At 58.5% G+C, this 26845-nt stretch overlaps 2 protein-coding genes across 11 annotated transcripts; one reads left to right on the top strand and one right to left on the bottom strand.

The window, feature by feature from the left end:
- Positions 1-900: 900 nt before the first annotated feature.
- On the bottom strand, positions 901-16026 carry SPPL2B (signal peptide peptidase like 2B). Of its 10 annotated transcripts, XM_088792221.1 has the most exons (16): positions 15896-16026; positions 11986-12105; positions 11035-11217; positions 10359-10448; positions 9623-9762; positions 8898-9040; positions 8627-8723; positions 7699-7815; positions 5899-5980; positions 5359-5433; positions 5217-5279; positions 5044-5143; positions 4556-4633; positions 2802-2962; positions 1628-1793; positions 1235-1458 (listed from the first exon to the last, which is right to left on the bottom strand). In XM_088792221.1, the coding sequence occupies exons 1-16, from the start codon at positions 15956-15958 to the stop codon at positions 1379-1381; spliced, it is 1758 nt and encodes a 585-aa protein (XP_088648347.1). In that variant the 5' UTR covers positions 15959-16026; the 3' UTR covers positions 1235-1378. The 10 variants fall into 10 exon arrangements, with proteins under 10 accessions (XP_074193608.1, XP_019599517.2, XP_088648344.1 ...); XM_074337507.2 differs by having other exon boundaries at positions 901-1793; positions 2736-2962; XM_019743958.3 differs by having other exon boundaries at positions 901-1793.
- LSM7 (LSM7 homolog, U6 small nuclear RNA and mRNA degradation associated) lies at positions 16005-19422 on the top strand. Its single transcript, XM_019743994.3, has 4 exons — positions 16005-16125; positions 16218-16308; positions 17603-17674; positions 19146-19422. Exons 1-4 carry the CDS (start codon positions 16054-16056, stop codon positions 19286-19288), a joined length of 378 nt encoding a protein of 125 aa, XP_019599553.3. The 5' UTR covers positions 16005-16053; the 3' UTR covers positions 19289-19422.
- Positions 19423-26845: the final 7423 nt, after the last annotated feature.

The following is a 26845-nucleotide window of genomic DNA, read 5'->3' as shown; positions in this document are numbered from 1 at the left end:
AAGATTGGTAGCTCTGACACCGACCTACAAAATGGCTTAGGTTAAGGCCGAGGGGCAGGCAGGGTCCATGCGGCTCCTCCGCCCTGGCTGCATCTGGGTCCCGGCCCCCAAGTCCAGGAGCTTCCGCGGGCCTGCTGGCCCTGCTGCTCTCCCTTCCAGGAGAGATACACGGAAACAGGTGGAAGATGACTTGTTTGTGTTCCTAGGTATAAAATGTCTCCCACGAGAAGCGTGGCTAACAAAGGGGGTGTGTGAGTCTATCTGGCACTGGTATTCTCCGAGTGGGTTATGGTTTGGCCCGGCGTTCACGGTCTACAACAGATGCGTGGGCACCACATGGCTGGAGGGTCTGTGCCTTCAGGACACGCCAAAGGAAATATCCTTCCAAACTTGAGTCTGGAGGCCGCATGGACAAAAGGGGAGGGGGAGGCCCCAGAGCCAAGACATCCCTGCTGGTCCACAGCCCCTGGTGACTGTCATTGGCTTCAGAGTGGTGGTGACATGTGACACAATGGGAGGGGGGTGCCAGGGCATGGGCGCCTCTGGACCAACTCTACCGCCCGTATGTCGTGAGGTTTAGAGCCCTGTCGGTGAGGTAGAAGATGAAAGGCCAGTTCCAGAATATTCTCCCACATCCCAAAAGCTCCTCATGGTGATGGTGGGCTCGCCTTGCCCACGTTGCAGCTGGAGGCCGGCGAATTGTGTCACTAGGATGGGGTGAGAACATGCAGATGCCCGTGATGTGAGAAGGGGGCAAAGTGGAGCCCATGCAAAGGGCAGAGCCGGCCATTGAGGGCTCTGGGGACACAGGGCCCTGTGGACCCCAAGGGCATGTCGACCCAGCATGGTGCCCACCCCTACCCTAGGAAGGGCAGTCCAAGTGAGGCGACACCACCGAAATTTCAGAAAGTCGTGGCAGTTTATTAAGACATGGAGGGACTGGATGGAGCACAGGTGCCAATGCCCCCAGGGCTGATGGAGGAACCGGGCTCAGGGCCCGGCCCGACAGCGCTGTCCACGTACTGCCAGCCTTGCTGGCAGCCCTCAGCCCAGCTCCCCCTCCTCACGGGCCCACTACCAACCCAGAGGCGGGTTCGGCCTCCGCCAGCTGGGCTGATGGCCCAGTCCACACCTCTGGGACCTGGGCTCTCGGCATTGGACCGGCTGGACCGCAGAGGGAAAGCCACGGCTTCGGCTTCAGGGCAGACACCTTGCCCCCTGCCCAGGGCAAGGCGTCTTTAGGGAGACCTGGAGGAAGCAGCCGTGTGGGTAAGCACCAATGTGGCGGATCTGCAGCCATCGGCGGGTGAGGTGACACTTCCTGCCCCTTCTGAGATTCCACCAAGAGACTCCCACCAGAAAGATGATGGGGCTGGAGTCATGGGACGGTGACGTCGGTGGTCTGAGGGGCGTGCAGCAGCCACGTGAGCTGGGAGCAGGGCTGGGGTCCAGGTGCGGCTGGGCTCGAGGAGGCAGATGTGAGCATTGGCCAGACCAGAGCACCAAGTTGGGGGCCAGGGGGGCCAGTCTCGGTGGAGGGTGGGGGAAACGGCAGCAAGGGGCCGAGACTGCACTGCCCCCTAGGCTGAGGCACCCGGCAGGCCCACGGGCTCCTAGGTAGACACACCAGCTACGTCCTTGGGCTTGGTCAGTTCTGGAGGCTGCTCGGCAGGCAGGGCAGGCATGACCTGTGCTTCACCCGGAGGCTGTTGGGACAGCGTGGCCTCAGACTCTTTTGGAGGCTGTGGGCCCTGAGCTGCAGCCGGTGCCCAAGAAGGCTGAGGTATGTCCTTCTGCAAGAGAGAGGTCGGCGGTGAGGTTGAGCAGGGCAGGCCAGCAGGGCCTGGTGGTGGGGGTGACGGGCAGGGCAAAGGAGTCAGGCCCGAAGCTCAAGCTCCAGGCCGAGGATGAGTGGGAACAGTCCCACAGGCCAGCGTGTGGGCCACGGGAAGGGGGCCCAAGGCAGAAACCCGACTCCAACATTGCTGGCTTGTTCCCCCTCCTAAACCTTCTAGAAGAGCCCGCCAGCTCTGTGGCAAAGCCACCACCTGTTGGGACTGAACCCAAGACTTCTCCAAGGGCCTGGTAGAGGGTCTGGCTGGGGCCGGTGAGCACAGACCCGAGCGTAGGGTTCACTGTTTGGTTACACCCGGGGCTCTGCTCTTTCCTGGCATTTCCATGCCAGGATGGACGGGATGAATGTTTTACCTTCCCCAAGAACAGAACACAGTGACATAACTGGCAGCATTGCTGAGCATGACGGCATTGCGTCACAGGTGGGGACGCCCCAGGCGCCCCTTCCTGCTGGCAGTGTGCTGAGCTGAGGTTGCAGTCCAGGAAGGGCTGGGCTGGCCCACACTCTCCCTGCTTTCAGTCTCCCTGGCTGGGCCAGGAGGTGCCAGGTCCCCTACAGAGCCCAGAGCCTGAGCTATGACAGTTCTCGCCCTGGCAGAGGGGCTCCAGTGCCCACCCCTGCCCAGTGTGGTGCTGTGTTCTCAGTGGTGGAAACAGCCGGAGCCGGTGCCCAGTCAAATGGGGTGCTACCGTGCTACAGGACTGCCACCACCAAGTCCCACCCGTCACGACAGCCACGAGCTGTCCCCTCCGTGGGGACGGCTTGGAGTCCCCAGAGCCACAGACATGACACCCACATGAAAACGTTCCAGAAATGGGGAGACATGGACCACTGGACAGGGGCTGCAGGTTTAGGTGTAAAACTGGAGGATTTACTCAACTTTAATTCTAGTTAGGGCTTATGGGTTATTATTTGTCGCAGACAGTCATAGCAAACTGGTATTCACCGCAAAGCCGCTGCCCGTCCAGAACATGCCCAGCTCCCGGCGCCACAGGGCCAGGGCACCGCTGGTCGTCAGTGTGCAGGGCACCAAGTAGAGGAGGGCTGGCTGGCCGCGCTGCATGAGGGCCAGGGCCATGAACGTCACCAGGAGGCCGATGCCATAGGCTGGAGGGAGACAGTTAAGGTGTGACCCGGGCCGGCCAGTCCCGGAGGCCACCCTGCTGCTTGCAGGGATGCCCAGAGCAGGGGCCACCACAGACATGACACAGGGGCAAGCCAACAAGAGTTAGGCGCTTCTAGAAATGAACAGAACCTTCTAGCATCTTCCAGGACACATGCTCCCACTAGGCCCCGAGGGGGCAGGTAAGATGTGAGTCAGGTGTCAGTGAGAAGAGGGGAGGGAGCGATGGTGCAGCCAAAAGGCTGAGGACACTGGGGAGAGGACAGGGACAGGAGACCACGGGGCTTTCTGATCAGCAGCTGGCAGCTGTGGAAGGGTCCGGACCGACAGAAGCAGCTGGAGAAAAGAGCCATGAATATGCCCCAATAACCTGTATTTTATAAATCTTTAGTTAGAAAAATAATTTTGAATTACAGTAACACACGTAATGAATTGGGAAATCAAATATTTGATAACTAAATGGTGACCCTGAAAAAGAACATTTTGTTCCTGAGACACTTGGTGAAGCATTATGGGTGAAAGGCCTGACGTCTGCAGTGTGCTCACAGCTCAGAATAAAACAGTGGGGATCCTTACGTGTGTTGAGTGTGAACATATAATCACACACACACACGCACAGAGAGAGAGAATACAAAGAAGCAAATATGACAAAACATCAGCAACTGTTCCATCAGCTGACAGCAGGAGTCCTTGGTACTCATCGTACAACAGTGACCCTGCAATTGTTCCAAAGTAAAAGTTACAAGAAAATAAGCCTGTGACTTCCAGGGTCGAGCCAGTCTCCAGCTTCCACTCGGCTGTGTTCTGCCTGGGCCACACCCCACATTTCCCAGTGACGTACTCACTCAGAAGCTTCCTACATATTGGTGTCCACTGCCTGAGCGCCCCAAGAGAGTGACTCAGAGGCGATGGAAGGACAGTGTTTGGTGGCTGCAGGCCTAAGGGGTCCTACTGATGGGACTACAAGAGCCACCAACACTGCAGTTCACAGGAAACCTATGCAGCTGTGCCTTTGCAGAATAATCTCAAGGACTGTGAACCCGAGGGAAGGCTCAGGTACAACGTGCCAGCAGCTGCAGGGACCAGGGTGGGAAGCAGCAGGCAGTAGTAACTAAAAAACACACCCGAAGGCCAGCCTGGTGCTACAGTGGCACCTACGGGTCCCCCTCCACTGGTGTCAGGGCTGCTGGGCCTGTGTACTCTGCCCCCTGGGTTCAGGGACATGCGCCCCCACCAGCCTGCTCCAGCAGAGGGGGGCTGAGTGTGCACCTCACTTCTTGGTTAGCACAGTCAAACTGGCTGGAAAGTTTTTAAAAACAATTGGGGCTCAAGAGAAAACGAGGAAATGTCACCTTGTGTCAATGGCTTTGGTAACAAAACCAGTGGAAGAAAGAAAAAAAGGAGACAAGAGAAAAGAAAAACTACAACAATCATGGAAAAGTGAGAAAAAGGACTGTGTGGTGAGCATAGGCTGGCCCCTGCCCAGCTCCAGGAGCTGGGGACAGGGGACAGGGGACAAGGACGGGACGGATGGAGGTGTGAACGCCATGGCCCCGCCCTTCCTGCTCAGTGCTTACCAATGGTGCAGGCCACGAAGTAGATCCTGGATGACTGTACCTGGATGTCGAACCTGTGGCAGTACGCCACAAGCAGCCCTGGGGGGAGAGGACGTGGGCCGGGGACCCCCGTGGGAAAGGGCCGGGTGCTGTGTGTCACCCCATCTAGCAGCTGTCATTGCTATTTCAGGATGGCCATGCCACCAGCTCAGAACGACACTGTAGCATGAGACAGTGGGCCTGCACAGATCCCACAGCACGGAGTAACAGGGGTCCTGCCCTGGGTGGATCCTGGGGGCCGGGGGGAATGGCAACCCAGGCAGGCACATCTGTGCAGCCGTGATCAACACAGGCACGGCTACCCCCGGGGTCCCCTCAACCAGCCCTCCCCACCACCTGCCCCACCAGCACCATCCTGTTCCCACCTGCTTGGCTCCATGTCCACCTACTGGCCCCCCGGCCCAACACAAGGACCATGGGGCACCCACTCTTGTGCCCAGCCCCCGTACCTGGGACCAGGATGTCCCCGAATCCAAGGAGGGAGAAGGGCCGGTCACACAGGGCCAGTGGCGAGGTGTTCAGCCTGGGCACCTTCAGGACCATGGGCAGCTGTGGGGAGGAGGCAGCACCTGCAGACCCAGCGAGCCACCACCCCCCTCGGGCCACCGGGGCCTGAACATACCTTCTCATGCGTGGCTGAGTCTGTGGGACCAGTCGCCACCTCTACCATGATGCTGTTCCCGCTCTAACACAGGGGACCGCGTCAGAATGCGGGCAGGGTGGGGCATGGGGGGAGGGTGTGGGGTGCAGGGCAGAGCGCCCACCTTGGTCAGGAAGGGCGTGATGAACACGAAGAAGACGTCATAGATGAACAGCACCAGCAGCAGCAGCGTGCAGGCCTGCGGACAGTGTCCTGAGGGGCTGGCCTGGGACCCTGACGCACCCCCACACCCTCGGCTCCCTCACAAGGCTCAGACCGTCCCCACTGGGACGAAGCCTTTCTGAGAAAGCCTGAGCAAGTCCCACCCTGGCCCTCAGGCAACAGGAGAGTGTTCCACAAGTGATGCCCCATGGAGGGTAGGGACAGAGGACAAGTCCCACTCTAGGGTTCCCAGCTATAGGAAAGGAAGCAAAGGTGAGTGCTGAGAGACACAGCTCGTGACGGGTCAGCTATGGGTGTGGGCCGGTGACGGCCCTCTTCACGGTCCCCGTGTGCTTCTGAGTGGGAATTGGGTCTGTGGGCTCAGAGGGGAAGACCAAGGCACAGCCTGGTGGCAGGCAAGCCTGGGCCGCTCAAGGCCCACGACTGGCATGGAAGAAGTCCTCCGGCCTCAGGCCGCCCAGGCCCCCCCCATGGCCCTCACCTTGAAAGTGGGGAGGCGGATGGTTTTCAGCATGTAGAGACAGAAGGCAATGCCCAGCGCGTCCTGAAGGATCCAGGCCCACCTGGAAGGGCAGAGCAGCATCAACCACTGGGACAGGGGCTCCGCCAAGAGCCACATCCACTGGGTCCCTCTCTCCTCGGCCACCAAGCAGTCTGCAACATCCTACACCCGGCCTAACCCTGCTGTGCGGTGAAGACTCAGGCACTGCCAGAGGCAGTAGTGTGGGTCCAAGACCTGTGGGATGAGCCCAAGACCCCGGCACGACACCAGCGGGACGGGCCCACCACATTGGGACAGGCAGGCTAGAGATGGACAGCAGGGACAGGGGGTGAATGACTCCTGCACCCTGATGCCAGAGGCCAGAAAGAGGCGGACCCATGACAGGGCCTCCGTGCCTCTATAGGTGTGACTTTTACACCCAGATCACAGGACAGGGTGGGGAGACTGTCTCTACTGGATTCCAATTTCTTTCCCATGATATTTAAAAAATAATTTACAAACTTGTACCCAGCCAGGTTCTATAGATTCTGCCCATGGGAACTCGGGGCCTGATATGCCAGGGGCAGGCCCTGAGGGCGAGCGTCTGGAGTCCCCCAGGACAGTCCCATGGGTACAAGAAGCAGAGGAGGACGCAGAGGCAAGACACACCCCAAATGTCTGCGTTACCCCAACACTGTCGGTGCTGACATCCCATAGCCACACAAGCTGTATTTGTGCTGTGAAGTCCCACACCGAGGCTCTAAGACATAACTGGCTCAACACAAGGGCTGTTGGAGACAGGTGGCGTTTGCCGTGTGGCCCCACCTGCTTGGCCTTGGGGATCATGCTGTCCTAGCCCCACAACCCCTGCCCAGACTGTGAGCCCCTTCTTGCAGTGCCCTGCACCCCGGTCTGGACTCCGCCTGCCCATGTCACTTATCAGATGCTTCCCATGAGACGGGCTAAGACAACTTGGGCAGGGAAGGTCTGCAGGCAGCCGTGAGCTGCTTGCGCCCAGAGGTACAGGCACCATGGCTTGTTCTAACTTTATACGACGGAGAAAGTCTCCTGGCTTAGCTTTAACTGTGACTTAGTATTCTCTTTGTGTACAAAGGATTTTAAATATTTTCCCACTTTCCTTCTGCCAGTTAAAACTGTTGCGGCTGCAAACGGAGGTGCCGCCAAGAGCACTGATTGCCCTGGGAAAGGCTGAGAAAGAGTCCCAGACAGTGTCAGCGACAGGAGGGGCCAGTGGGAACAGGCCTGCTCTGTCCTCCCGGCCCAGCCCGGGCTCTAGGCCATGGCCGTGGGCACGCTGCCTCGCAGGGGAGGCCGAGCCGGGGGAAGCCAGCCGGCCTCCTTGCACCATTCATGAGGGACGCTGGCTGAGCACACCCCTTGTACACCCCCACGGCAGCCGTGGGGACAAGTGGCGCCAGGGCCGGGGAGTGTCCTGGAGGACATGGGACCCTGCAGGACTCGGCTCGGGGTGCCCGGGCCAGGAGCGTTTGCAGCACCTCCTATCTAGTTTCTAATCACAGCTCACATGGCACCTGGAGAAACTGAAGGAAACTAGACGCGGGCAGCAGGCAGGCAGGGCGGAAGCCTGGAGGCCACCACTTCCAGAGGACTGAAAGGAGGGCTTTTAATAACCAAGGCGGTGAACCGACTCCAGGTGCCCCTAAACGGCCTCGGGGGAGGCACCGGGAGTCACGGTCCAGCACTCGGAGCGCCTGAGGACGGCCCTCAGGAGGGAGGGGCCACCCATCAGCTGGGGGCCTCCCAGGGGGCAGCACTCACTGGTCCTCGTTCCGGAAAACACCCCACACCACGCTGACGGCCACACAGAACAGTGCCAGGAGCAGCATGCGGACCTGACGACGCTTGTGGAAGTAGGGCAGGTTGTTGTCAGGGACCCTGGGGTTGCGGAGGGGGGCGGGGGGGGCTGTCAGGGGCAGCACGCCACTCACCAGCCACCTCCGACCTCTGACCAAATTCGTCTTCCCCCAGCCGTGACCATCCAGACCCCAGCCTCATCTCCACCCAGTGCCCAGAGAGGTCATCTCGACTCCTGCCCAAAAGGCCCTCGGAACCCCCACACTGACTACCTCACCCTACCCTTTCCTCCACTTCACATTCTCTGTTAAACCCACCATCACCTCGCCTTTTGTTACATTTCTAGGAGGGAGGCTGCCAAGGGCAGAACAGAGTCAGGTGTGGACAGGCACTTAGGGTGAGCACACCTGGGCGTCACAAAGCTGGCCTGCCCACAAGAGCACACAGCACCCTTGTCTAAATCCTTGAGCAGCTGCCCACCTGCCCTGTGAGAAGCAGACGGAGCCCCCGACAGCAGGGAGCCTCCAGGCCTGGCCCACCCCTGCCCAGTACCCACATGCAGTCATATCACCCACTCAATCCCTGCATCCACACTGGGCCTGCTCGGAAGAGGATATGGGGAGAGAGGGGCCTCCCCATTCTGCCCTGCTCCCAAGGCCTGTGAGCCCCCCAGCCAGCACTGAGTGAGAACCTGCTGTATGCACGTGCTGTGCCAGAATGGCTGGAGGCCATGGGAGAGAGAGGGGTCCTCGCATTGTGGAAGCACAGCTGGGAGCCTCAGGGCCCAGGGAATGGGAGACAGAGTGATTGGCTGTGAGGCAGGACCTCTGCGAGCAGAACCATGGGCGAGGGGCCGGGCAGGGCCGGGCAATGTCCGCCCACAAGGGCTCACCTGCATTTGCCAAACGGCAACCTTTGGACCAATGGTGAAAGGCAGCTGTAGAGGCCGGTGGAGGAGGCCAGGCAGAAAATCCCAATGATGACGTAGACTGTGGGCAGGGGGCAGTGAGGGGAGGAGAGGGCTGCCGGGGCCCCGGGCACCCACACACCCAGGCAGAGTGACGCGCCCAGTGAGAGGAAGGGACAGGCCAACCCAAGGCCCACCCCCTTCACCCGCAACCTGCTGCATTTCTCTAGCGGGGCTGCGGCCGCTGCGTACGCACCAAGATGGTCGTAGAAATAGTACAGAAGCACCAGCATAGAGCAGCACATGACCACGAAGACGCAGGTCATGACGGGCGTCACGTCCATGGCCTCGTCCTCCTGTTTCTCGGGCCCATCGTCCCGCTTGTGCTTCATGTACCTTCTTGTGAGGCACAGATGAGTCACAAGGATGCCTGGCTGGCTGGCACAGCCCCAGGGGTCGAGGGCCACAGACGGGGAAGGAGGTTCCCCAGAACACGATGACATGCCACTTGTTCCCCTGGCCTGTCTGCCCTGTACGCACCCGCGTGTCCCCAGTGTCCCCACCCCACAACAGGAGAGCCAGACCTGCCCCATGGACCGCAGATCCTTGTCCAGGAGCTCGGGGGCCTTGCAGGGAGGGCTCCTGCACATGTCCTCGGTCACCTGAGGGCCATGCTGTGAAAGCTAGGGGATGCCGACTATTGCTGGGACCACCCAGGGACCCCCGTCCTATGTGCGGCCCACACCTGGGCAGGCCTGGCCCAGACCCCAGAACCAGAGCAGGATCTCAGGCAGCAGGACCCTCAGGGCCTTTGGCCAGGTCTTCTGGGTGTTCACAGCGGCAGTATTCCAGAAGGTTTTCTGGGCATGTGGGCAGTCCTGTTACTTTCATGTTTTCACTTTCCAGCATGAGTTACGGCCACCGTCCGTCACACGTGCGCACACATACACACACGCACACACACTTGCGTGGGGTACTCACTTCCTCACGTCCCGGCTCCCGGCCCAGTAGCCCCCGAGGGCGACGGTGCCCACGGCCATGATGAAGATGATGACCATGTTGTAGTCCAACAGGGGCTCATGGGGGGCGTACAGTGCTGCCCTCACTGCTCGGCCAAAACTCTGCCTCGGAAGACGCACAGGAGCTCGAGGTCGGCTGCCATCCGTAGGCCCCTTGCCCCACACCTTCACCCACCACTACTGACCCCAGGCCATCTGCTCTGAAGGCAGGAGAGCGGCCCCGTGTGTGTGTGTGAGGGTGCAGGTGGCCTGGGGAGCATCCAGGAGGCCAAGGGAGGCCCCCATGGGGAGAGGCGTGAAGCCTGCTGTCAGGAACGTTTACTGTGACCTTCTGAAAGTTTCCACCAAGACTGGACATTCCCATTTGACTTGTAAATGCCACTTGCCTGCTCCAGACCCAGTACTCCACGTCACAGATGGACATGGGCCTTGGGTGCACAGGAGGCCGGCCCAGCATTTGTGAATGACGGGAGGGGGTGGCGCTCAGTCTGTGTGTGGGTGGCGTCAGGCCTGCCAAGCCTGCAGCCTGGGCGTCCACAGAGTGCTTCCGGGGCCTACGTTCCTGACTTTGGGGGGCACTGGGGGCCCTCCCTCAAGGGGCCAGTAGCCAAGAATCACCCACAGCCAGCCTGCGAGGGGCAGCCTTGTCATGGCTCCACCCACCATGTACTCAGACTGCAAGGGACAGGGGACCCTACCTTGAAAATGTCCACCATGTCTTTGTGGCTGAGCAGAGCCACAGGAATGCCAATCTCCTCATACTGTGTCTTGTTGCCTCCTGGGGGGACCTGAGGGCCCAGAGGAGGCAGACCTGCTGGCTGACCAAAGCCCACCCAAGATGGGGCAGCCTGCAGAGCCAGCCCTGAGGGAATGGAACAGTCCCAGGCATGTGCTGGGTCATCAGGTGCCAGGCAGGGAGGGGGACCTGCCAGGAGGGACACTGGCAGGCTCATCCTTCCTCCCCATCCCCCACCGGGGGAGGAAAAGTTTGCCCTTCACTTAAACCTTGGGGTCAGGTCAATTAGGGGCCAATCCGCCCTAGGAATGCCTGAAGGAGAGGCCGGCACCTGGGCACATTCCACCTGCTCCTCAGAAGGTGCCCCCAGAGCTCCGTTCCGAGGCCCCATAGCCCCCAGCCCCAGAACTGCTCTGGGACAAGCCCCCTCCAAGACCATGGTCCAAAGGCCCAGGTCTACAGCCATGGTCAGCAAACTGAACTTGTCTCCCTCAGCCATGGCCGTCCAACCCCATGGCACTGAGGCCCTCGGGCTCCTCCCTGCCTCCAACCCTTGCCCCTGGCAGGTCCTGCTGCCCTGCAGGGCAGCTGTCGCCCAGGGTCCTCAATACCCAGCAGGGGCACCCAGGCGGCTGTACCAGGGTCTCCTTGCTGACGATGAGCAGCCCGCGTGCCCCGCTGCCCTGGGCCAGCCGCACTTTCTCGTAGAAGGTACAGTTCCCCCGCATCACCAGAGGGATCTGGTTGCTAAAGCCTTTGGCGGGGAGGTCCGATGGGGAGCAGAGCATGGAGACCGTCCAGTCCCGCAGCTGTAGGAGAGACTGAAGGAAGGGGGCGCACACATGAGCTGTTCTAGCAAAGCCAGGGTGGGGCCAAGTCCTCAGGGGAACCAAGTTGTAAGTCTGCTGGATGGCTTCAGTATCCAGACCACTGCAGTGACCATCCCTGAGTCCCCCGCCCTCAACCCCACCAGGTCTCAGCCCCACGTGGCAGGTGGGTGGGGCCTGCAGACACCACATGCACACGCCCAAGCCAAGGACAGAGGGACAGGGCAGCGTGTGCTTGAGCCAACCCCTCAGGAATCCTCCCTGTGTCTCCAGCTCTACCTCCCGCGTCCACGGGGGACATGAGGGTCTGGCAGCAGCCTCGGTGGTGAGAACCCACCTCGCTAGAGCACCCGGGCCTCTGGGTGGAGGAGCACTGCTCCCATGAGGAAGGGGCAGGCGCTCAGCTCACCCATGCCCTCTGCTGTCACTCCTCCCAGGCCGCCTCTGCCAGCCAGCCCCAGGCCAGCACAGGGAAGCCTGGCCAGTGCCTCCAGCAGGGCCTTTCTGTTGACAGTTCATGACCAAGGAAACTGAGGCTTGGAAAGGTTGCAGGGCCCCTCTGGGAATGCCCCAGATTCCAGAGGCCCCACGGCCTCTTGAGTGTGACCCGATCCTACCTTGGTCTCCCAGCTGAGGTCCTCCTACCCCACAGCTTGCTTTCTGCAGATGAGTCTCCTAGAGGGCCCCTCTGGACATCGGGGAGGGAAGGGGGACAGCCACAAGACAGACAAGACCCCGAGCCTGAGGGCCGGCAGTACTCACCGCCTTGCTGAGGTCGTGTGGCAAGTGTGCCCACTGTGGGTTGTAGAGGATGCAGTAGTCCTTGCCTTTGGGGCCCCCCGTCTCAGAGACCACGCGCACCATGCCGTACTCACAGGTCACCTGGAGCAATGGGGCAGGGAGGGGTCAAACCAAACAAGGACAGCCATGGGGGTCAGGCTGGTTTCCTCCCTCCAACAGGACACATGGGGCACAATCGTACGTATCTCGGGGGGAGAAAACGAGGGAGGGTGGCAAGCTCAGGGACAAGTGTCCCCAGGGAGAGCCGGGTGTGACCACGGCCCTGCTAGTGCCCAGCTGCATCATGCTGTGGGCCCTGGACCCTCCTGCCTAACACGCGCTCCGCATGCTTCGCGCTCCTGGGACACGTCCTTTTGCAGCCTTGCTGTCCTTGGGCTACATATGCCTCCAGACAGAGCCAGAGAGCCTGCCACGGAGACAAATAGGTAGCAGCTGCTCCCAGCTATGGGCATAAGATGGGGATGGATGCCAGTCGGCACCTCAGGACCCATACCCACAGCACGGACGCTGCATTGCCAAGGTGGGGCGTCCACCTTGATGGGCCGTGGGCCCTGACACCAAGCCTGGGGTACGGACTGGCTCTCAGACAGCCAGGCCCTCCGGCAGCTTCTTATCCTGGCCTGGTTACCTAGTGGTGGTGAAGGCGCCCTGACCTCACAGCCTAGAGGCTGACACCAGGCGCCAGTGCAAGTCCCGGCCCCACAGTCCCTGACTGCCACTGCTCCAGCTAGCCTGTCATCTTGGGCACTTCCTTTTGTCACCTTGAGTGAGGTGCCAACTGCCAAAGCAGTGCTCACAGGGTACCAAGCTCCAAAGAAGCTGGGTGTGTAGGGCCACTGCCACGAGCACTCACAGGAGAGGAGGGTGGGGTGGGGGCTGCCTGAAGCTGACGGAGGCGGTGTCAGAGCACTTCACTAAGGCAGTATCCTGCCCCCACCTGCCTCAGCTCCCACAGAATCTCCACACTTCTCATGTCACCTCGGTCCCTTAACAGCCGGGCAGAATTAGCAGGTCCCTCTTCCAGGTTCTCCCCACCAGACTGCCCCCAATTACCGTGCTCAGTGTATCCCTCTTCTGATGGGACACCCCCATGGTCAGAACCACCTCCTGACCCTGGGTCACTGCGGGGAGTGTACGGTCCCTCAACTCTCAGGCCTCATCCGGCCCACGTTCTGTGTTTGCAAATCAAGTTTTATTGGAACATGGCTGCCCTGTGCCTGTATGCAGGGCTTCTGGCTGCTCTCAGCTACCATTGCAGAGTTGGACAGTTGCCCGCAGAGCCGAAAATATTCAGTCTGGGCCTTTCCGAAAATGTTTGCTGAGCCCTGATCCATGAGAGCTGGGTTGTTGGTAAAAAGTGTCCTTTGTGTAAAATGGGAATGGGTAGAAACTAGTTCTTTATAAAAAGGTCATTTAGGAGTACACAAGCACACCTACAGACTTTCCTCCCCACGACCTGCACAACTAAACGTGTGCTGTGTCCAACGCTAGGGAGGGCACAATTTCACTTTGAATGTGGGTTCCTTGACTGCTGATTTACAGGAACCAGAAGTTCGTCCAAAGGACCCAGTGCTGCAAGTGCCCGCGTCCCAGCACGGCCCGTCCCCACCTGGAGAACCAGGACCAGCCAGCTTCTGACACGTCACAACACCGGGCAGGTCCAGGAACTTCCACGGAACCTGTGCTTTAGGGTGACCATGACAGCATCCATATCTGGGGATTGAGGGAGGCTAGAGCCCAGGCTGGGGCAGGGCTCCTTCTCATAGGACGTGGCGAGTTCTGGGAGGCGGTGGAGAAACGAGGACCCAGGTGGGAAGCAGAAGTTCCAGTGGAGCAGTGGGGGGGGGGGACAGGTGGTGGTGGGGTTAGTGGAGGAGGGCAGGGTGGCACTGACATTAGTTAATCTGCTGATAAGCCTCTGTTCAGGCCTTTGTTTACACATCTCATAGCAACTGGGGGATGTGGGCCTATTGGGGAAGGTCAAAGCCATCGCCCAGATCTCAAAATGGTAGCAAGTGAGTTTAGGGCCCAGTGCGGCGGTAGTCTATTCCCAGGTACCAGGAAGAACCAGACCCACCCGAAGGGCACCGTCCTGTGTCAGCGTGTGTTTACATCCAGGGGTCTGTTCTAGGAAGAGCAGGCCCCACTGTGCTCCTCACTCTCTCCCAACACTACGTGCTAAGGATAAGCCTCAGCCTGCCTGGGATAAAGTGCAAAGGCCCCAGAACCATGAGCCGTCCACCACTCCCTGCCCAGCCCAGGGAGGCCACATACCCAGCCTGCCCCTTTACCCTCTGTCTTTATCATTTACTCCTGTGGCCCTCAAGCTGAGGGGGAAACCCCAGCCTGCCTTCCAGTGCACTCCCAGGGCCTCCTTTAGAGTGACATCTATCTCAGGATCTAGGCAACAGACCAGCCTCCACACCAGCCACAGTGGACCCCTCACCGTCCCCAAATAAGTCATCAGCTCTCACACCTCCGCCAGCTCACGTTGCTCAGACCACCTGCAGTGCCCTCCCTCAGCCTGCACCACCTAGCAAACTCCTACACCTACTTCAGAACAGCCCTCGGGCACCACTGCTTCTGAAAAGCCTTCCCACTCGCTCTGAGGTGTTCCCATGCCCCTTCATTCCCTCTCTCTACTCTCATTCAAAACGTGCGGAGAGGTCCAACTCTTGGCATTCAAATTGCTCAGGCCAGTGAGGAAGATGATTAAACAGGCTCGGGGGAAGTACAAGGAGAGCTTGGGGGGAGACAACAGCTAAGCTGACACCAGGATGACCCCGGCATTCCAGGGAAACAGAAAAAAACAAAACAAAGCAGCTTGCCTCCAATAAAGGAGAGCTGGAAAGGGAGGGGCACTTCCTGGTCAGAGGGATCAGAGGCCTCCCAAATGCACCAGGATGCCACCTGAAAGCTGTCATCTGGACAAGACCTGAGACACTTTGAAAGAGATCACTACTGCTGTGTTGAGAATGGACTGGGACGTGGCGGACAAAAGTGGCCACAGGGAGAACGCTGGCCGCCCACTGGGAGCTACAGCGGAGAGGTGGTGGTGGGCGGGAGTGGACAGGTCAAGGTTGATGGCTGTGTTTCTACAGCTGTTAGGGGCACCATTCCCTGAGCTGCTGAATCCAGGGAGAGGAAGGATTTGGAAATAAAAGATGCGCTTATGACAATGTACATCAGCCATCTCATGGTCAGTCCCCCACCAGCACCAAAGACCCTTAACGTTAAATGACAAAAAAGTAGTATGTTGCGCCTTCATCACCCCATGCACTATCTTGCTGAGTCCGCGCTGTACTCTTATCTCCTTTTGCGGAGGAGCAACTGACGACCAAAGCGGGGGAACTCCTTTGCCCAAGGTCATGGAGTAAAAGTGAGAAGGAAATTCGACCCCCTCTCCAGGGCTGGACTCCTGGCCGCTCCCCGTCAGTGCCAGGCACTGGGTGCCGCGCTGGACAGCTTACCAAAACCACCGGGGTGGGCGCTAGCATCGTGCTTAAGGGGTCACTGAGGCGCAGCCACCTGGTCAAGGCTACGGAGACAGACGGGAGTCTCCGGCAGCGGTTAGAGGCTCCGAGACCAGCAGGGCCCGGGGGGAGGAAGAGGGGTCCCCAAACTTCAGACCCGCACGGAAATGAGTGACGCAGCGGCTGGGAAGGACTTCCGAGGCGGGGAACGGAGCCGGGCCAGAGACAGGCCCGCAAGGTCACGGCGGAGCTCCGGGCCCGCGGACCGTCCGCGCGGGGGGCTCGGGTCCCAGAGGCTGCCCCCAGGCCGGGCCCAGCGCGGGTCGTGCGCGCGGCCGAGGACCGAGGGGCCGGATCACCGCATCTGGCGGGGCCAGCGGGGCCGGCGAAGCCCTCACCTGGGCCACGAAGAGGAGGATGGCCGCCCAGAGCCAAACCACGGTTGCCGCCGCCGCCGCCATGTCTGTTGGTCCCCGCCGCAGGCGTCGCCAGATGTTTCCCAGCAACGCCCCAGCGCGGTGCGCCGCGCCGCGCCAGCGCCGTACATATTCCGCGCATGCGTGAGTGGCGGGGTCAAAGGGCGCGACGCGGGCGCCTGCGCAGAGCGGCGCGACACGGCAGAATGGCGGTGAGTGCGAGGCTGTGCTTGCGGGGCCGAAGGGGCGGGCTGCGCCAGGGCCGGCGGCGCTCTTCGCCTCACACGCTCTGCTTCTCCTGCAGGACAAAGAGAAGAAGAAGAAGGAGAGTATCTTAGATCTGTCCAAGTACATCGACAAAACGATCCGGGTGAAGTTTCAGGGAGGCCGCGAAGGTGAGGCCCCCCACTCCCGCACTCTCCTAACGATTAACGAAAAGTAACACGCGGCGATAGTGACAGCTGATGCCCGGGCCCAGCTTAGGCGCTTTGCCCAAATAACTCGCGAAAGTCTCCTAGCGACGCCGGGAGTTCGAAGCTGGTATGCCCCTTCTGCGGGTGGGAAAACTGAGATATGGAAAGGGGACCAAACTTAATCCAACCCACAGTGGGTCGTCCGAGGTTCAGACTTTGCCTCCTGTGCGGTTCTGTCGCTGCAGCTCCTCACTGGTCTCCCTACACCAGGGTTCCTCAGGCTCCGCACTGTTAACGTCGGGGCCCGAATGTTCTAGGTCGTGGGGTCGGTCCTGGGCACCGTGGGGTGTTGAGCAGCATTCCTGGCTTCACCCAGTGTCCCTTGGGGGGCAGACTTGCCCCTGTTGAGACCACAGAGTCCTACAGTGAGACTCCCGGTATGGACTAGAGGAACCTGTTAAAAACAAATCAAATCTTGTTTGCGCTGTTCAGCTTTCTGGGGCTCCCCATTGTCGCAGGGTAAGGACAAACCTTTTGTACCTCAGAGTAACAACAAGTGGAGCTTTCGTCTGCCACCGGGCTGTAAAGGTACTATTTTCTCTCTGCCTGGAGTACTCTTAGGAGGTTAACTTGTTACCAGGTTAACTGCCAGTCATTTTCCTGCTCTCAGCTCAAGGTTCTTGCTCTGGGAAGCCTTTCCTGACCCTCCAGCCTGGGTTAATCCTCTTTGTCATAACCTCTTAACCTCCTGGTAACACCTGTCACAGTTTGCAGCTTTATGTGTTAACATGGTGCTCAACTGCATCTTCTGCTGGAATCTAGTGAGGAGAGGGCAGTACAGCGTCTGGTCCCCACCTTTCAGGGAAAATGGGCAAGCAGAGTGCTGACATAGTGGGGTACCTGCCTCCACTAGGTGAGACCAGGGCAAAGGGAGGCCTGGAAGAGGAGGGGTGGGAGGTGGAGCATTACAAGTAGAAGCACAGGTTGATGTGAAGGTCTGCAGGCCAGAGAGAATGGTTGGGAGAGGCATCAGCGTGGAAGGATGGGTGGCCTGTCAGGGGCACGCAGACCGCACCACCTCTCAGGTGCAAAGATACATCACTTGGTCAAGGAGCCATAACCTAGGATGCCTATTTGTTTTTTTAATTGAGGTAAAATTCACAGAACATAAAATTAGCCATTTTAATGTATGCGATTTAGTGGCATTTGGTACCTGCCGCCCAAATGACTATTGATCTTACCCCTTTCTGTTTCTTTTTTTGGTCATTCCCACAAGCCAGTGGAATCCTGAAAGGGTTTGACCCGCTCCTCAACCTTGTGCTTGATGGCACCATCGAATACATGAGAGGTGAGTGCAGCCACGGGGCTCAGAGGCCTCCTTGCCGGGCCTTTGTTACTGTCCCAGACCCACTCACCTGCCATCTTAGTGGTGAGCATGGTCCTTGTAGAGCAGGCCTCTACCAGGTGTGTTTCATCTCCCACTAACCCAGCATTCCAGGCAAGCTCAATAGGCTGTTGTCTGGGGACTGAAAGGATGTGGAGGTGTTTTGCTGATCCACCCTCACTGGTCCTGAGGCCCATGTTGGGCACTAAGAGTGTACCCGGCATGGTTAGAAAGATGTCAGCTGGTCTCCTGCTGTCACCATGTGTTGACCCTAGTTCCTGTCCCTCCAAGTCCCCAGACCCTTCGCAGCAGCCCACGGCAGTCAGGCCAGCCCTGGCCCATGAGCCAGCAAGTTTTCTGGCTCAGCCTGAGCCAGGCAGTAAGGGGGTGCCAAGGCCTAGGAAGGAGGAAGGGAGGGAGGGCGGTGTCCCTCAGGGGACCGTCAGTGTCTTGACACACACGTTACTCTGGTGAAAAATTAATGGAGCCACACATGAGTGTCATGGGGACAGAGGGGAGAGGCCCTCTTTGAGGGAGAAGCATGGTTTCAGCTTAGCCAATTCCGGGGAGCCTCTCTCTTTGCCCTCATCTTTTCTCTTCCTGCCTGGGTCTGCCTCCTTGGGTGGATACATTTCTTTGTCTGTAGGACAGTTTCACTGCATGGGGCCCGTGGGGAAACCAAGTCAGCTTGAGTGTGCAAAGCACTTAGGGCCTTTAGGCCCTAAGTGGTGTGGCTGCTGCTCCTTCCTCAGTGTCTCCTACCAGGCAGCGGACTCACTTGTTGAGTGAGTGCGTCCCCAGCGGAGGCCTGACACACCGCACGGTTCCCGGGAGGGGAGGGTCAGGCCCAGACAGCCGTTGTCCCTGCAGGATCTGAGCGTGGAAGACTGCCTCTCAGATCTGCCTGCTTTCATCGGGCCACCTGGTTCTCCCCGCCCAACATCTTGCAGTAACAGTAATGGGGACTTGTAGTCACTGTCACCTCTGAAGAGCTTCCCTCGAACTTGCTGTTACTTCCATGGGGTCCCTCTCACCCTGCTATTAACACCCCACTGACACAGGTGAATGGGCCCCACAGGGCTTCTGCCATTGTGCAGAAACCCAGAGCCCCAGACCAATTTGTATTCCAGCTGCCCTCTGTTGGCTTGGTGCCAGTGCCCCTGTTAGCTCCACCCCATAGCCCACAGTCCCCTGGGTCTCTGTGTTCTCACTTGCAGAACCAGGGCAGGCTTCTCCCCTGAAAGCTGATGCAGGGAGAAAGGCTGCATGTCTGGTTTGGGAGGTGTTTGGCCTGCCGCCCGACCAGCATGTCCCCACTGAGTTCCTGGAGGGAGAGGGGAGGGAATGATCGGGGTTCCCTTCGATTTGGGTCTTCAGACCCCATCTCACCCCAGGCTCGGTGTCAGGTCCTCACTCCCACCCTCTTCCTCCGCAGACCCTGACGACCAGTATAAGCTCACGGAGGACACCCGCCAGCTGGGCCTGGTGGTGTGCAGGGGCACCTCTGTCGTGCTCATCTGCCCACAGGACGGCATGGAGGCCATCCCCAACCCCTTCATCCAGCAGCAGGAGGCCTAGCAGACGGAGGAGAGGACAGGGCTGCCCTTGGACTCGCAGCTGCCCCTCCTCCCTTATGTGTGACTCAGAGGAACAGCGCTTTCCTTTTTGTATAGGTTACGTTTTTTGTTTTCTTAATAAAATTGCAAACTTCACGTTTCTAGGAGCCCCAGAGCCTTGCTTTTGGCCTTGGTATTCTGGCAAAGTCTGGGTTTGGCCCAGCAGAGTTGTCAAGTGCCAGCTGTGGTCCATGCTGGGGACTGGGGTGTGAAGACCCAGGTGTGCACCGTCCAGGCCAGGGGATGGGGACATGTGAGTCCGAGTCTTTGCAGAGTGTTTCCGGGACGGTGGACCAGCCACCAAGCTTCTCAGCAGGCAGCTCCCCTCCCAGCAGCCCGTCCTCCCTTTGATTTGTCCCTTCAATGCCTCCATATGCTCGCCTCAGAGAACAGAGCAGATGGAGCCTCCACGTTGGCCCAACCTTCTCACCTGCCCTTAGTCCAGCCCCAGCTCACCCAGGGCCCTTCCCCTATTCCTCCCAACACAACATCCCACCCTTCCCCTCCCCTCGGCTGCTCAACCAGGTGGGGCTAATAAATACCCTTCAATGCCCCTCAAAAGAAGGGCTTTCTGTGGCCTCTGTTTCCTAAATTCAGTGTCCTTATTAGGACTCTGTCCCACATGGGACTGTCGTTGCTGACAGCAGCCATGTCTGTCTGATTTGTCACTCAGGATGCCTGAAAGAGGCTGGGAATTGCCAGCCAGCAACCCCTTAGCCAATGGCTGGTGACACAGAGGTTCTGGGGTCATGCAGGATGGGTCTGGGTGGGCTGGTGCACTACCTGTCTATCATGGCCACCAGATAAGCAAACCAGCTGGCACCTGGCTTATCGCAGTATCTGGGCTCTGCTATGGCTGGGCACCTTAGTGCCAGCTGCTGGGGATTAACTAGGGGGCCCTGCACGTGCCCCTCATCCCTCCTGCCCCCTTCCCTGCCATCTGACCCTACCCGCCTATTCCAGTCCCTTAGCAGAGGCCTTAGCCCAGAGCTAAAGCCTCCAACAGCTGGGTAGTGGGGGTGCTGGCCTAGCTGTGGGTGGTTCGCACCCCCAGGGAAGGCTGTGACCTAGAACCTGGGTGTACCCAGCATGCCATCATCCAACCCTCTATGCCTCGATGTGGGGGAGCAACTCTCCCCTGTCCATTTGACAGTTGTGGGGCCAGGACTCGGGCAGGAAGGCCACGTGGAGGCACTGAGAACCTGGGCTCCTGGTCTATTTGCTCCGACACCAGCCTGCCCCATCTGAGGACAAGACAGTCTGAGCTGAGGGTCAGGGGGCCCAGGGGCTCACCTCGACAAGGGAAGCAGCAAGTTTGCAGGCTAATTAGGCTTCATCAGAGCCCCTGGGCAGCCCAGGCACCAGAATAGAGAGACGTCCAGCTTTCCAACAGGAAGCAAAACTTGTCCCTGGTACCCCTCTGCCCCACCATTACACCCCTCAAAGCAGCCCCCAGGCTCCAGACTGCTCTGCCCACCCCTTCACCTCCCATAGAGCCGATGAGGACACAAGCAGCCACCAAGTCCAGGGTTCAAATATCTCACCATTTGCTGTGTGGCTTATAGGAAGTGTCCCCACCTCTCTGAGGTCCAGTTTCTTCTCTCAAGTTCAAGAAAAGGCATTGCATGTCCTCTCTGACTTGGCACTGGGCCACAGCTGTGTGGGGAGATGGGTAAGAGCACAAAGCTTTGTGTTCAAATGTGAGGACGAAAGCAGAATCTTGTGAGGGCCCAAAAGAGGGAGATCCCAACTTCCTGGGGGCTCAGGCAGAACTCCCCAGAAAGGGGATAAGATGAGATCATTCCACTGAACCATATCTGCCCTAGAGAGTCACTCTGACCTAGTTTGTAAAAGACTGGAAGTAACCTAGCTGTCCATCCCCGGGGATCTGCTATATAAACTCTGGTTCTTCCACCTACTACAAAGTGACTTTTCACGAAAACGTTCTCTCTGTGCAGGGGTGAATTAAATATAGCCGCAGATTCTCTGCAGCTCTCCCTAGCAAGAGGAGGGGATATTTCTCCACCCCTTAGGATCTGGGGGCTTGCATTGCTGATAAGAATATAGCTGAAGTGACAGTGTGGGAACTCAGAGCCTAGTTTGCAAAAGGGCTTTGTGGCTTCCACCTTTGTCCTCTGGGAACATGGCCCTGAGGCCGCTGTGATGCAAGGGAGCTGGACCAGCCTCCTGGAGGCTGAGAAGCTGATGGAGGAGCACTGAGGCCCCCCAGCCAACAGCCTGCGCACTGGCAAGAGTCCACCCTGCAGGCGTCTGAGGCCTCCCGAGTTAACTCAGGTGACACCTGCAGCCGAATTTCTCAGCCAATCCACAGAATCATGAGAAATAATAAATTGTTCTATGCCACTAAGCTTGAGGGAAGTTTGCTACGCAGTGACAGGTCCCTGAGATTTGCTGACTGAGGCCTATGACAGATTGCAGAGGGAAACACAAGTTTATCACGCTGATACATAGGGTATGATACCATTTAATTAAGATAATTTTTTAAGGGCCATCCAGGTGACTCAGGTGATTGGAACGGGTGCTCCTAAGACCAAAGTCGTGGGTTCGATTCCCACATGGGCCAGTGAGCTGCACCCTCTACAGCTAAGATTGTGAACAACACCTCTCCCTGGAGCTGGGCTGCCGTGAGTTGCCGGTGGCCAGCAGCCATTGTGAGCAGCCGGTGAGAGCTGTGGTGAGCTGCGACTGGTGACTGACTGCCTCAGCCGGGGGGAGCGCAAGGCTCATAACACCAGCATGAGCCGGGGAGCTGTGTCCTACACAACTAGACTGAGAAACAACGGCTTGAACCGGAGTGTGGGGGAGAGGCGGAAAAAAGGGGGGGGGGAGATAATTTTTTTAAAAATCTTATGTTTCTATGTTTTTAAATATATAGAGAAAGATCTGGAAAGACACCTGGTGACCTGGAATTGAAGATGGTGATCAAAGTGGCCTATTAGCCTGTTCTTCATGTTTTAATATTTCACAAGGAGAAATGTAATATTTCATATTTGACATTTACTATTACATGGAGATTTTAATATTTTACAAGGAGTTTGAGAAAGAGAAGGCCAGAAGCACCTGGTGAGAAGCAGAGAAAGATTTACAGAGAAAGGCAAGGCAGGACAGGGAGAGGGAGAGAAATGAGGACACAGCCACCTGGCCCGCGACACTGGATCCTGCCCTCCCCACCTTCCTAGCCCTGGTATAAATCCCTGGCCCTCTCAGCCACCAGCCAGCCCACCATGCCCAAGGGAGGCTGTCCTATGGCTCCTGCCCGGATCCCGCCCTTTCAGCTCCCGGCCCAAGGTCCATGCAGGCGTTGGAACACTGGGCAGGGGTTGCGGCCAACGGACCAGGGGCCAGCTCTGCTGCATGTGCAGATGATCCCCACCGCTCACGGGTTCCAGGTGCTAGCCGAGAAGCCTCAAGTGCTGTCTATGGAAGCCCCGCTCTGGGAGATGTGGCCAGAGGTCCTGGCAGGTGGGCAAAAAGGGGCAGACCCCGGCTAGAGCTCAGACCAGTCGGAGAGGCCCAGGACACCGCTCCAGGGCAGAGTCCAGTCTTTCGAAAGGTAGACAGGATCTTGACGTTGGTGAAGGTCAGCCCTGCCACGCCCCCACCCAACTGCCTTTCCCCAAAAGACCTTTTATAACAGGATGGGCTAACTCTCCCCTTCTGGTTCACTTCACCCTCCCCCAAACCCTCTCATTAGTCCCCTTTACAGATCAGGAAGCTGAGGCCCAGAGAGGTGAAGCAACTTTCGAAGGGTCACACACTGCCACACACACTGCCTCCTGCACCTTCTGCCCTCCATACACTTCCTGTGCTCTAAAGCTACTGAGGTTGACTGCTCCCGTCTCATGGGTGCACAAACTGAAGCCCAAAGCTAGGTGGGTGGGGGCCCACATGTGGGGGAGGCAAACAGAGAAGGGAAGGAGCCCCTGCCCACCGCCCTGGCCCAAGTAGCTGGGAGGAAGCAGGTGTCCTCACTCTCACGCTGCAGGTCCGTTCCTGCTGCCAACAGCCAAGAGGAGACCTCACTGTAACCCCCACCTCCAACAAAAGGCCTGGGACCCTCTACCGCAGAGCCACTAAGCCTCCTGCAGCTCGGGGCATGTTGCTGTCTGATTTGGGGTCCTGGGTTCCGCCTGGACGTAAGAGGAAGAGTGTTCTGTGAATGGGGAAACTTTACAAATGTGTGTGTTGGGGGGGTCTTAGATCCAGGGGGGTGTTGGTTGGAACTCAGGGTTAGCCCAGGCTGAGAGAGGACACTGCCCCCAATCTGGCCCTCCTGTTTCCTGCTGCTCTCAGCACGTCCCTCCCCAGCGCCACGCCCACCCAGGGCGCCCTCCCCCCACTGCAGGAACAGGTCCCTCCTTCCCCCCACCATTGGTCTCGGAGCTGATGGGTGAGGGTCTCTAACGCCCAATAAACGTCCTCGGCTGCTGAAGGAGTACCTTCCTGTCTTTCCTCACTTTCTACCTTCATTCAGGACCCAGGTCAGCAACCTGGGGCCTCTTTACCCACCCCACCCAACCGCGGCGGCCCGCCGCTCCGGACCTGCCATGCTGACTGGAGCCAGCAGGGGTCAGGCCTCACTCAGGAATAAAGAGCCAGAGGCAGGACACAACCTTCCTGGCCTGCTGGACAACCTAGAGGTGTTACTCGCTATTCCCACTTGCTGATGAGGCCACTGGGGCTCAGAAACGTTCAGTCACTTGCTTTGGGTCTTACAGCAGGGACCCAGTGTGACCCCAGGGATCTGAATCAGGAGCCCAAGGCCTCAATCACTTTGTACTTTTGCCTCCCTACACTTGATGGCTCCACAGCCAATGACAGAGTGGGCGCCACTTCTCTGGGGCCACACCGGTGGCTCCCAGGCCACCTGCCCCCACAGCCTCCCTGCACCAGCCTCGACTGCCAATCCTCCGTATCTCGATGGAGAAGAGATGGCCAGAGGAGGAGGACTTTTAATTTTAGAAATAATTACTGCCACATAAGGGCTCCCACTGGCTTTCCTAGGAATGAGGGCGCAGGATGAGGAGAGTTCGTGGCCCCTGCCATACCTGGCTACCCAGAGGGGCACACGGGGACTTGGCAGCCCCCTGGGCAGGTGGCCGCCTTCCTCCCCCCAGCCTCTCCCACAGCTTTTCCGTCTGGAGCTACCCTCTCCTCCCAGGTGGTCTGTCTCCATGGTAACATCCCCATCACAGATGGTTGTAACTTCAGCAACCAGGTACTGGCCCCGAAACACCTGAGAAGCTCTAACCCATGACTGCACCCCTTTCCCATGCTCCCCTCGCCCCCAATGGCAGCATCCCACCCAGCAGAGGCCACCCAGCAGCCAAACCCACCTCCTTCTCCTGCTGGAAACCAATGTACACATTCTAGCCATTTGCTGAGCACCTACTATGGGCTCAGGGGACATGTCAGTGAGCAAGATAGGAGTGGTCCCTGCCCTCAGCGGGCTCCCACTGGGGACAGGGAGCAGGGAGACACTGGCCAAGGACAGAAAGGAGAAGACACGCAGTGGTTTCAGGGAATGAAAGACCCTGTGAGGGAAATAGGTGCCATTTCCCCACTCAGACCCCGAGAAGCCCCACCTCCGGGAGCAAAATCTACCACCCTCAGCATCACCAGGTCTCTCTTTCATTTCAACCAGTGTTTATTGCACATGTACTGTGTGCCTATTGGAGCCACAGGCACACGGTAAACAAGATAAACCAGTAAATTACAGAGTATCTTAACTGGGGAAAGTGGCGAGGAGGCAGAGATGGGATAGAAGTAGGCAAGTGGGCAATGGGAGTCAGGAAGCCAGGCAGGGCCAGGCAGATATCTGGGGAAAGGATGGTGCGGGCAGAGGGAACAGCCGTGCAAAGGTCCTAAGGCAGGCGTGTGCCCGTGGCCTCACTCTGTCCTTCAGCCAGGTATCAAGAGCAATGACCACAGCTGGGCAGAGACACCAGCATCCTGGTGTCCTGCTCTGTCATTGGGGGTGGAGTGTCTGTGGTCCTAGAAGATGAGTACTGTTCTGATCCCCATTTTACAGATGTGGAAACTGAGGCTGGAGAGGCTGGGGTCTCCCACAGTCCCACAGCCAGGAAGTGACAGGACCAAGATTTGGACCCATCACATCGTTTGACACCCCCTCACCCTGCAGGACTCATCTCCAGCACCCCCTCCTTGGGAAAGCGTCCCTAAACCCCAGCCTAGGTGGGGCACTGGGTATCTCACTGAGTGTTCCACCTCACTTTGTAATTATTTCATGAGTCTGTTCCACCTGCTCCATGGCAAGCCCTTTTGTTCCCCCCAGTGCCTCCTTCTTCCTGGTACACAGTAGGTGCTCAATAAACATTTTCCTCCAAGAGCCCTAAAAGTCAGGCAACAGGGGGAAGAGAGAAGCTCAGAGGAAGGAAGTGACTGCCCTAGGTCACTCAGTACGTCCAGGGGATGACTTCTCTGTGCAGGGCTCTGGGCTGGCTTTGGGGGCAGGGAACCACATCCTCCTTCTGCACCTCCCAGGCTGGGAAGGGAACTGCCCCCTCAGCCTGTGGGGGGCCTGGCCTGTGGCCTCCCGGGTTGTGATTTCTGGGCCTCCAGCCAACACGACAGTCTGGGAATGGAGCCTGCTTGAGTCACAGGTGGCTGAGCTGACGCCAGGCCACCATCAGAGTAGCTGGAAGGACACAGTGGTTGGGGAGGGCTGGGAGGGAACAGTACAAGGTTACATGCCCATCCCCCAGGGCAGCCAGTCCTGTTTCTCACCCCTTCCTTGGTCAAATGGCATCTCTAAGCCTCAGTTTGCTCATCTGTGAAATGGGAACAATAAAAGTGTCTGCCTGTGATAGTGAGGGTGCAGCAAGGAGCTGAGAGCCCCTGTTTAGAACAGAGACCAGCATGTAGTAAGCACTTAGCCATCTCAGCTGGGATTGTTAGCATGATGGGGGATGCGCCCCCAACTTCTGTCCTCTGCCCAGGCACCCCAAACCCACCTCCCCTGGTGGACTCCACGGCGTGAGCCTCCTGAATCGGACACCACTCATTCCTGGCCTATGTGGGGCAGGCCCCAACCTAGGGGTTTCAGAAGACCCACTCCTGGTCCCATTTCTGCTCTGGCTCCTTCACCCTGATGTTCCATGATTCTAGGGTGTCTGTTCCCACAAGACACCTTTCATAGGGCGAGGTGGATTCCCTCCTAACGTGAGGTTCCCAAGCATTGGGGAGCCCACAGCCCCACCCCCCAACCATTCTCCGTGTATACAAGCAAGACTCATTCTCCTGCAAACACCTCTTGAGTGTCTTTCATGCTGCACAGACCAGGCAAGGGGGTGATTTTGAAAAAGCCCCAGTAGACAGATAAACAGAAGCGATTGTAAACTGGCCAAGGAAGGATGGAGGCAAAGGCATTCCAGGCAGCCGGAGCAGCAGATGCAAAGGCTCTGAGACCGGCTGGAGGGAGGGCAGCATATTTACCGAAGAGCAAAGGGACCTGCATTGGGATGGGAATGAGGGGGGG

This window comes from Rhinolophus sinicus, chromosome 15 (assembly GCF_057876585.1).
Source record: "Rhinolophus sinicus isolate RSI-liver-muscle chromosome 15, RSI-T2T, whole genome shotgun sequence".
Taxonomy (NCBI): Eukaryota; Metazoa; Chordata; class Mammalia; order Chiroptera; family Rhinolophidae; genus Rhinolophus; species Rhinolophus sinicus.
Note: the sequence above shows the minus strand (reverse complement) of the source record. Positions and strands in the feature narration are given on the sequence as shown.